At 32.8% G+C, this 12,364-nt stretch overlaps 1 protein-coding gene across 1 annotated transcript in view; it reads left to right on the forward strand.

Moving 5' to 3' along the window:
* Positions 1 to 1,026: 1,026 nt before the first annotated feature.
* Positions 1,027 to 12,364, forward strand: part of LOC139489145 (uncharacterized) — a 49,921-nt gene continuing 38,583 nt past the window's right edge. Inside the window, exons 1-2 of the mRNA XM_071275304.1 lie at positions 1,027 to 1,094; positions 11,390 to 11,432. Of these exons, the coding sequence (XP_071131405.1) occupies positions 11,426 to 11,432 (7 nt within the window). The 5' untranslated portion in view covers positions 1,027 to 1,094; positions 11,390 to 11,425. The remainder of the gene's footprint in view (positions 1,095 to 11,389; positions 11,433 to 12,364) is intronic.

The raw sequence follows: 12,364 nt of genomic DNA on the forward strand, positions 1-12,364 counted from the left end.
TTTTTAATAATATTTATAATGGGATGTAACTCTTTTTGTCAACAATCATATCTGTTTCAGAGGAAAATATTTATTTTTAAAATAAGTTATCTCCCATTACATTTGAAAAGCGTAAATATTAAGATAACATTTTATAAAAAATTTCTTTTTCTTCTTCTTTTTTATATTCAACTCTGTTTTACAGATGGATGTATAATCCTTTAAAAAAATAAAAATTGCCGCATACTAGTATAAAAAGGTACAATAAGACAAAGTAAGAGCTGTTTTAGCACAAATTTCAAAATATTCACGAAGTAAACGGGATTTTTTTCTTTTTTCCAACTGGTCATATTTTGCTACTGACTCTTTCGCAAATAATGTTACCCGTTTGTACAACATAATTCACTTTTCCGTAAGTGGAAGTTATGCGGGCGCATTTTATTTGCGCGGATTTTGTGATTATATGTTTTACGTATGCGCGCAGTATGTGATTACATTGGCGCGCATTAGTTTTTCAGAAACACTGTGACAGGTAAATTAAGATAATTCATATTAAAAATGACTGTAGTTATATTGAACTTAAACATGTTCAAAATTTGAAATATTTATTTTTCATTATTCTGTATTTTTTTAATTTTTTTTTAAAGAAATCGAAAAGATAAACATCACAAATTTGATTTAAATAATTCACGCAGTAAGCAAAGACGTCATACATGTATGCAACCATCATAAGCACTGAGACGGGACTTACATGGAGGGAGTCTTGTCCCTGATTCTGCTGATTGTTTTGTCAGAATCCCTCATCGCGCGTATCACGCTACCAATTCTCTAATCCTGCATGACGCTTATAACCCAATGAGACTCATAATGAGTAATACCAAAGATCAAAACAAACCGACATACGCTACTAGATTGGTAGACTATATTGCACACACAATACCTGAATGAAAATTAACCTAAGAACTAAAACAAATGTTTCATCGTTTATTTTTGGTAACTGTCAGTGTTTAAGATTAAGTATATACAGTAAGTATAGATTTTACATAGACATGAAAGATATGGGTGACAAATAGATAAGCATTGTTCCAGATATTATCAGTTGGACACATTAAAAGGTAGGACATAACTTCATTAAAAAGAAACACTCCTATAATAAAATTATACAAAAACTTCACTGAGAAAAGCTTTTGGCTATGCGCATATTCCATATTATAAATGTAATGGCTTTGATTAATGAAAAGTATTGGACATGTTGACTGCGAGATTGAAAAGTTATTATCTATACAATGTCAATGATTCGTTACCGACATGATGATTACCAAACATTTCTTATCATTCATATGGTATCAACTGTAAATTAACATTTTACATAACTTTGAATTTTCGACATATATTGTACTAAGGGTTTTCTACTATGAGGGTAGATCATCTCAGCTCTCTTTGGCCAACTTTTAGGAATATAAAATGTGTTGCCAATACATGCAATACTCTTAAACTTTAATTGGCCTTGTCAACTTTTGTTATTGGAGTATTACTGATGAGTCTTTTTTTGACTGTCCCTCTGGTATCTTTCGTCCCTCTTTTATGGACGAAATCAACGTCTAGCGTACAAAATTTAACTCATGGCATCTATGATGAGTTTATTTACTTACATTGTAAGTCTATACATTCAGTAATTATAAACAATCATATTAGGTTCTAGCTCCGGTGGCAAAATTGACCTTCGATGAATTTTGCTATTATCTTCATGCCGCATTTGGTATTATAGCTCTGTCATGTGTATTTAAACAACGCTGATTTAAACAAAATGTCTTTGGTTATTCTAGTTAATGGAGCAACTCAGTGTTATTTTTATTATTTATATATATTTAATATTGATAAAGTTTGTTGCCCTTTGTAAGGTTCTGGTGATCAGTTTATGGAAATGTCTTTGAATTTATCGTGTCCTGTATCATTTTTATTTTGTTCAACAGAATTATTTCTTCTACTGATTAATCACTAAACCATGTTCGTATAAAACGGTATTAATATATAAATATTGTACATGTTATAATTTGTACAATGCTAAAATACAAGTTATAACATGTACAAAATGACCCCATACATGTTACAACATGTACAAAATTTTAAAAATAATAATAAAGCAGAATGTACATGCATGATTGAAATTTATTAAATAATTAAGAACAATAATCAAAAGCAAAAGAAGGTGCATTATTTACAGCATGCATAAAATACTACATTTTCATACATTTTAGAAACATTAAATTTTTTACTTGTTGCTAAAAGACAGATACGTGTGACACCTTGAGTTGCTCAAAACCTTCATTCTTCTAAAATTACACATACCATAATTACAACTGTCTTTCTTACACTGACAATGCACAAAAACTTGCCCTCCTCTCAATAATAACTTACGCACTATCTCTATCACACTCATATCACTCATTGGGACTTCAGACACATTTAAAGTTGCATTTGCAAAACATGAACATAGCTTCTCTTTATTTGTCCAACTTAAGTTCCAATTTTATAGCCGCCATATTCATTCACGTTCATCACCACACCTTCAATGTTTCTCTCATCTACCGTCTACAGGGCCCCTATAAATGGACGGAATATAACGTTATCACCACAGAGCACAGTTATTCTATTTTTTGAGTTTTTTGATAAGACACCAGCTTGTACCTACTGTCCAGAAAGGGCCCTCTTTCTTGATGTCAATATTTGAAATTTCAGATAAACCTTCACTAATATTGACAGCACGAATATTACCACCCAAAAGCGCCTTCTTAAGAGGAAGTTTACAAATAGATGTCATGCTGAAACTTGCTTCATCAGCTATGTTAGCATCACTTGATTCACTCACCATTGTTTCTGTTTCTAACTCAATGGTTTGTTATTATTGTCTGCTAAATCAAGACCATCATTTTCAGTGTTTGTTTCAGTAATAATGTCTGTCTCTGATATTGTTTTGTCAGTTTCAATTCAGTGTCGGTTTTATGTTCTGTCTTGGTCAAAGGGTCTTCACTATGAGTATTATTGGATACAGAACTTGCTTCAAATATCGCTTCTATGTCTTCTTCTGTTTGAATACCAGGCGAGAATACGGAATAATGTTTATTGACTTCAGTGTATTTTAAAAACCTTTAAGGTATTAAGTAATTATAAAAACTATTAACTGGTCATTGACTTTATCAAAAAAGTATCACACTAACATGAATGGACAATAACAAAAAATGATGAAAATGTTATTGAGGTTAATGGCATGTTTTGTGATAAAAGAAACATATTTTCATTTTCAAATATTGCACAAGTTAAAACCATTTTTAAGCAATATTTTGTACATGTTATAACACGTATGAGGTACTTTTGTACATGTTATAACTTGTATTTTTGCATTGTACAAATTATAACATGTACAAATTTTTTGTACATGTTATAACCTGTACAAAATTGCAACTTGTACACGACATATATATTAAGGCACATAAAACAGGGGCGGATAAAAAACCTCTGTGTCTAGCGGGGGATTCAAATGTAGATATCTGTATAGAGATGTATATATGCGAGTATTGGCAGTAATGGTTATGGTGTGTGTGTGTGTGAGGGGAGGGTTTCAGATCAAAGATCGTTTCTATAATTCTATTATCTTTTAGTTTTTATCATTTCATTCTATTCTTTATCCTATTTTTCAGCTCTTACCAGGCAATCATATTCATATATGAAATCTTTCTGTCCCCCACCCCAACAAATAAATAAATGTGAAATGGCTCTTAGTTAACACAAGTCTAAATTGATTGATTGTATGTTGCTAATTTTAAAACCCAGTGACACATATTTCATGCTTGTTCATGAAAACACGAGTTTAGAAGTAATGTATATAATATAAATACGAAGAGATGGAATGTGATTGCTAATAAGGCAACTATCCACCGTAGTTCAAATATGAAGTGGATGTAAGCAATTATAGACAATCGTAAGGCCTTCAATAATGACAAAAACCTGATAATGTAAAGTCGTCTATAAAAGGCCCGACATGAAAAGTGTAAACAATTCAAACGAAAAAAAACTAACAGCTTAATCATATATAACTAAACAATTTACAAAATATCAAATATGAGTCGAGACATGAACCAACGACAACCATTAAACTACAGGCTCCTGACCCGGGACAGGTAAATAACGAATATGGCTGGGTTGATATAGAAACGAAGATGTGGTATGATTGCAAATGAGACAACTCTCCACAAGAGACCAAAATGACACAGAAATCAACAGCTATAAGTCCCCGTACGGCATTCGACAATAAGCTAAGTCTACATCGCATAGTGAATATAAAAAGCCCTGAAATCACAAATGTATTTCAATCAAGAAAACTAACGGCCGAATTAATGTACAAAAAAATGAACGAACACAAATATATATAATAAAGCAACAAACGGCAACAACTGAATTACAGGCTCTTGACTTGGGACAAGCTAACACATAAAGAATTTGGCGGGGTTAAATATGTTAGCTCCCCCTAATCTGGGACTGAACAACAACATGTTTGTGAGCACTCAATCCATCCCGAAGCTGGGACAGTGGTGTAACAGTACAGTAAAATAACAACCTGCACAATCAGTTGCAATTAGATTAACTCAAAACATCGGAACGAGACACACACAAAAATCTAATTTTAAGACAATAGACACAAAGCACTGACAGAAGAGAATTTGCAATTACTGGAAATTTGCTCAATTAACAACTACAACTTAAATGAATCTTGTTCTTCCAAATTGAGTTATCAATCAGTACACAACGCGCGGCAAAGGATTTAAAAGAAAAAAGAAAACAGTCTGAGAAACATCTGGTTTACGTTGTATATAGATATAAGAAGATGTGGTATGAGTGCAAATGAGACAACTCTTCATCCAAGGCATAATTTGTAAATATAAAGACTTTATAGTTCAATGTACGGTCTTCAACACGAACATTGGCTCAATCCGAACAGAAAGCTATAAAGGGCCCCAAAAAAAATGACTAGTGTAAAACCATTTAAAGTCTAATATATTTAAAAAATAGGATGGTTAATGGCATTCTCATGTCTATAAAATAAATGAAAAGATAACACCTAGATTAAATTTATTTCGTGCCTTGAAATTCAAATTGAAAAGAAAGTATTTACAAACTATATACTAGTATTTAAGTTTTATCCGACTTTATTTGAATTGACAGATATTATTTGGGACAACGTTCCAGATTATTTAAGTGATAAACTAGAAAATATGCAACTTGAAGCGGTTAGGATAGCTACTGGTGGTACTACGTTATCGTTCATAAATAAATTATACGACGAAACAGGATGGGAGTTACTATCAGAAAGATGTAAAAAACACAAAATTATAAAATTTCATGCAATGTTTCATAATAAGACGCCTGATTATTTAAGCGATATTATCCCTCAACAATTGTTTAGTATTCATAATTATGACACAAGACGAACGAATGACACGCAACTTATAAAGTGTAGGACTACATTTTACCAGAAATCTTTTCTTCCCTCAATTATTCGATCCTGGAATGCAACCCCGGACGATAACAGATTAAGTCCATTTTAGTTTACACTTAAACGTTACCTTTATCAAAATGTAAGTAAAATACCAAATTATTATTTTTATGGAGACAGGAAAAGACAAATACTTCATTCCAGATTTCGGATGGATTCTAGTAATCTGAACGAACATTTATTTAAATCTTGTAGAAAGTAAAAACTGTACCTGTGGTAGAATCGAGAGCAATAAGCATTTTCTTCTCGAGTGTAATAATTACTCCCTTGTCCGAATAAAGGCAACAGTAGTATACCGCTGTTCAAAACTCATAAATCCATGGACAAAAAACAAAAACGGGGTAACAAACTAAAACCGAGGGAAACGCATTAAATATAAGAGGAGAACACCGACATAACACTAAAATGTAACACACATAGACAAAATCCCACGAGAATAACAAATATAATATATATATATATAACATCAAAACCAAATACATGAATTTGGGATAGACAAGTACCGTGACACGTCTTATCGCAATGTGAATTTACACTAAAAAATAAGAGAAAACAAACGACACAACGTTATAATGTAATACACACAGAAACAAACTATAATATAACAATGGCCATATTCCTGACTTGGTACAGGGCATTTTTAAAGGAAAAAATGGTGGGTTGAACCTGGTTTTGTGGCATGCCAAACCTCGCACTTTTATGGCCATGTGAAATATAACATCAAAATGACAACACAGGACTACAATATAAATAAATTTGAGAACACAATTGACAAAGAATCACACGAACAACAGCCAACAAAAGGCAACAAGTTCAAAATTTAAATACGCCAGAAGTGTATTTTGTCCACACAAGACCTACGTGTGACGCCCAGATACAAAAGTTTGAAAGCCGAAACGAGTACAAAGTTGAACAGCATCGAGGACCAAAAGATCAAAAAGGTTGTGCCAAAAACGGCAAGGGTTTTCTGTTAGTTACCAGAAAATCCCTATAATTTAGAATAATTTATACTTTTGCAAACAGTAAATTTAATAAAATGAATATTCAAAAGATGTACATGATAAAACTGAAGTATTAACTAATTACAGGAAACAACTGAAATACATTTACATAACCAGACATTTGAAACACAAAAGTAGACACATTCGAATACGTTTAAACCTCTACGCCAAGTGACGTCTTATTTGAAACTGAAAAATGACGAAAAAATTACGTCATTTGAATTTGTAAAACAGATCATCAAAAAATGAAAAATGACGTCACATAAGAATGAATAAGATAGAATTAGGATTGATTTAAGATTACATATTTGAACTAAATACTGATATTTCATTTAATAACAAAGCACATTTTAATACTTATTAATATCAAACTAAGGTAGCAATTAACTATATTATAAAACTATGTCCGGTTTGTTTTGAATCTAACTTCAAACGTAAAATATCGTACTGATTACGTTGAACGAATTCAAATCTGATAAATGAAGGCGGTGATTAATTTTCTTTACCATAACACATAAATATAATAGAAAAGACGTCAACACATTTGACAAAATCCGATGAGAATTACAAATATAAAATTAAACATTTAAACTAAATACATGAATTTGGGATAGACAAGTACCGTACCACGTCTTATAGTAATGCGAGTTCACACTCGGCAAAACAGTCACAATCGGGAATAAGTCACGTTTGGTAATTAAAGGATTAGACGACATTATGACAAAACACAATCTACCATGTGGTAAAAATGTCCTTAGCTAGTTTGGTCAACGAAACATCGTATGGATCCACCAAATCGTGATGGTGTCCATAAAATTTACGGAGTGTCAATTTTAATCTGTCCTCCTCATAACTTTGTTGGAGCAGTTTCTGCGTAAGGAGCACACTCCTGTATATGAAGTCCGTATAGTGTGAACAAGCATATGAATAACGTATCAATTGTGATATGTAAACACCATACGAAGGGGCAGAGGGTATGTTACTACTGAGAAATGGGAAATTGATAATTGGGAAGTTGAACTCGTCCCGTTTATCATAGATTTTCGTGTGAAGTTGTCCATCTACGTCAATATTGAGGAAAAGATCAAGGTATGAAGCAGTCCTTCTAGTATCAGTGGTATCCTTAATTTCAAGTTCACTTGGGTACATGAGATGTAAGTATTGGCTGAAATATGGGTTATTCAATGATAGAACATCATCAATATATCGGAAAGCAAAATTAAAGAATTTCGCAAGGTGCTTTTTCTTTTTGTCTTTTAGAAGGTTCTGAGTGAATTCTGCTTCATACGAGTACAAAAACAAATCAGCCAGCAGGGGTGCACAATTAGTACCCATTGGAATACCGACTGTCTGTTGAAATATAAATCCTCCAAACTCAAAACGTACGATAAGAAAAAAATTCCGTTCCCATACAATATAGAAACACTCCTGTTTGGCTGCAATAACCTCAATCTACTCGTGTTTAAACAAGTGCAACAATTTTTGATAGATTCGATGCGATTTGGCTTATAGCGTCATTTGTGCATGATTTAGATAGTAATTGGGTGAGACAGTCTTGACAAAGTCCTGTAAACACACTCCGCCGCCGGTACACATATATATAGGAAAGATCTGAGGAAAAAAAATCAACTTTGTTATTTGCAGTTATTTCCCTTTATTTTTTTTTTTACAGAGAGACGGATTAATATAAGGGAAACATTGTTTCCGAATCCCTTAATATTATTGTATCACTGTATTTATATGTGTATGTCATGTACATGATTTTTTTTGGAAATAAAATATGTTTAAAGTAAACTAGAGGCTCTAAAGAGCCTGTGTCGCTCACCTTGGTCTATGTGCATATTAAACAAAGGACACAGATGGGTTCGTGACAAAATTGTGTTTTGGTGATGGTGATGTGTTTGAAGATCTTACTTTTACTGAACATTCTTGCTACTTACAATTTTCTTTATCTATATAGACTTGGCCCTTTAGAATCAGAGGAAAATATTTTTTGAAAATTTACAAAAATTTACAAAATGAATGAAATTTGTTAAAAATTTACTATAAAGAGCAATAACTCCTTAAGGGGTCAACTGACCATGTGGTCATGTTGACTTATTATAAGATCTTACTTTGCTGAACATTATTGCTGTTTACAGTTTGTCTCTATCTATAATAGTATTCAAGATAATAACCAAAAACCGAAAATTTCCCAATTACCAATTAAGGGGCAGCAACCCAACAACTTGTTGTCCAATTTATCTGAAAATTTTATAGCAGATATATCTTGACTTGATAAACAAATTTACCAATGTCAGATTTGCTCTAAATGCTTTGGTTTCAGAGTTATAAGCCAAAATCTACATGTTCCATTTTTAACCATGGTGGCCATCTTGATTGGTTGGCCGGGTCACCGGACACATTTTTGAACTAGACACCCCAATGATGATTGTGGCCAAGTTTGGTTAAATTTGGCCCAGTAGTTTAAGAGGAGAGGATTTTTGTAAAAGTTAACGACGACGACGGACGACGGACGCCAAGTGATGAAAAAAGCTCACTTGGCCCTTTGGGCCAGGTGAGCTAAAAAAGAAGATATACTTGCATATAAATCCATATACAATGGAAGTTTTTTAAAAGTGGACCGAACGTTTTAACCATGCATCGAAATTTGAAATACTAGTTAGGACCACAAGATTTTTATAAAACAGCCAGTGCAGGACTCGCACGAACGCCAGATTAAGTAAGAGGGGCGATATTCTGACGCGGTTTTTTTAATTATTGGTCACCAATGTTTAGAAAGAAAGGGGAGAAACCCAAACAATTATCGACCAATCACAAACGTTGTTACAAATTTGACCTTACGACGTCAAAGAATTTCCCATGATGCAATTATTTCATATAAATAATAAAAAATATTATACCAATCAGGAACATATATATACGGTTCCCAGTACCAATTGAATAAAAAAATATTGCATTCAAATGATTTTTATACCAATTGAATAAAAAATATTGCATTCAAATGATTTTTTATACAAATCGAATAAAAAATATTGCATTTGAATGAAAAATTATACCATTTGAATGAAAAATATTGCATTTAAATGAAAAAAATATACCATTCAAATAAAAAAAATATTGCATTTAAATGAAGAAATATACCAATTAAATAAGAAATATTGCATTTAAATGAAAAATATCAAATTTTTGCAACCAATACCATGCCATATTTAACACTCTGTTAGGTGTATTTGAGCTTGATGATAGATAAATAAGAAGATGTAATTTGAGTCTCTATGAGATAACTCCAAATTCAAGTCACAAGTTGTAAAACATGTAAAAGTAAACCATTAAAGTTAAAGTACGATCTTTAACGCGGAGCTCAACACTTGATATGCTTTTCGGAATCGAGTTGTACAAGCACTGAATATTGTTATAGGCGTAATATAGACCTAATTACGGTGGATTTCTTTGAACGATTAATTGTTATATTTAATCATCACCAGTATGTGTATGATTTGTTCTTTTTTTTTTTATAAACAACCAAACGTTTTATATAGAATGTACAAGTCAGATCATACCGATAATTCTGATCCGAGCTACAAACTATTGGTTGGACCGTGCACGATAGCAGGGGTGTTGTCATCCTAGAAAACAATGATTACCTCTCGGAAAATGCCAGGTGTATTACTGGCCATAAATGTTTATCAAGTATATCTTTTAATAACATTATTATGGCCCTCTTCAGGAGCAAATGTGCCGATGCCATTCCAGCATTCAGCACGAAATCATGACTTCGAATTTTGTTTTTGATGTCTGCGGTTGAACAAGGACTGGTCTATACCCCTCGTTTCTTCGTCACATATAAATACTTTTATCATATCCAATCATAATTTTGCTATCATCAGAGAAAATACCCTTTTTCAGTGGTTGTTAACCGTCCATCCCCTTTTTCGCTGCACCATGCAAATCGTTTGTTCGATTGACTTCCCTAAAGATACAATTTCTTATCCACATGCCAGTGATACCCATGTTATGTGTATTGTGCTTAGGGAGCTACCATTTGATTTTTATGGGGGGGGGGGGGGGCTAGGATGAAAAATTTTGTCCTGCTTTTTTTTTAGTTGTAATCCCTGTCCTGCATTTTTATTTTTTACTCTATTTGGTCCTGCCTTTTTTTTTTACTAGTTTATCCTGACTTTTTTTACACAAATTGTCATCCTGCCTTTTTTTTTACCAAGTTGCTCATCCTGTCTTTTTTTTTTACTCAAAACTCCTGTCCTGCCTATTTTTTTCAAATTTCATCCTAGCCCCCCCATAAAAATCAAATGGTAGCTCCCTTACTGGTACATTTAGACACAGGGACACCATTAAACTTGTTTGTTATTAAATACAAGAAACACCTAACACTTGTGTTTACAGTGCATTCCAGCAATGGTCGGCCACTTCTTGTTTTTTTTTACAACGGAACCTGTGACTAAAAGTGTTCGAACATTGTCAACAATAGTTGAGATTTTAAAAATGTCACTAATGTTCGACGAGGTTATCCATTCTATGATATTCGTTGAAAGTTCATAACCTACCCATCTTGTTATTTCACTTGTTCCAACGATACTAGATTAACAGCCGACAACTCATGTCCCATGACTGTTGCCCACATGATTCACAACGCTAAAGATAAATACAGTAATCTTCAGTGATGTGAATGACGTAGGGCAAGGCCATTTAAAACTGAGTCACACAAAAAAACGAAAACACGACGTCATTGTGACCGAATACCTGTTTCTGTAGGATTTTACAATAGTTTACGGTATTTGTGATAAATTAACCCATGATTACATGGATTTTAAATTTCATATTGTGATTTTTTTTGCAGATTTGCTTACAAGTTGACTCACGTGCGAAAATAAATATGTTTGGTAAGTAGAATAATCTTCAAGGGGCCATCTTAAAAATTTTCATATAAATCAGTTAACATTTTTATTTCTCTCACGAGTATATTGTATGTCAACTAAAACGAATCTCCATTTAAACACAATATTCTAGAGCTTGCATTTCCTACAAATGATTTCTTTGATATAGAGTTGTTACTAACAAATGCTATCAAATAGTTTAAAGTGGTGAAGTTAGAATCGATCCTTTGAAGACTTTACGGACACCATCACGAGTTGGTAGACCTTTATCGATTATCTGTTCCATAGGGGACAACGACTATTGTTCTTATCATAATCCTGTCCTAACGAATAAAATTTATCACCGCATCATTGTAAATATAACGGAATTTGATGAGACTGTCAACAAAGTGAGAGGTTTAGCGCTATAAATCCAGGTTTAATCCACCATTTTCTACATTTGAAAATGCCTGTACCTAGTCAGTTCTTGTCCATTCGTTTTTGATGTGTTTTGTCATTTGATTTTGCCATGTGACTAGGGACTTTCCGAATTGATTTTCCTCTGAGTTCAGTATTTTTTTTGTACTGACATAAGTAACACGATGGTTGCCTCATTTTGAGCAAGATCTGTGTACCCTCCCAGAATACATGGAATATCCGAGGTGTAGATCTTTTTCCAAAATAGTAACTATGTAGATTGAAATTTGTTTTTCCTTAATTTAAGAAATAACTCTTTAAAGGCGTTCTCTTTGCTCGTTTTAACATAATAAGGTATTGTTAATTTTAAAGCCTACCTTTAAAATTAACAATACCTTACATCCTCCGTACACGAGGAGTATAAATGCAACAGTAGTATACCGCTAAATGATCTCTCTCAAAACAAAGTTATCTGTCTAAATTAGAATGTTAATAGCAAAGTTATTCTTGTATTATGTGACGTAACACCACTGCACCTGATT

The sequence above is a fragment of the Mytilus edulis genome, chromosome 9 (genome assembly GCF_963676685.1).
Source record: "Mytilus edulis chromosome 9, xbMytEdul2.2, whole genome shotgun sequence".
Classification (NCBI taxonomy): Eukaryota; Metazoa; Mollusca; class Bivalvia; order Mytilida; family Mytilidae; genus Mytilus; species Mytilus edulis.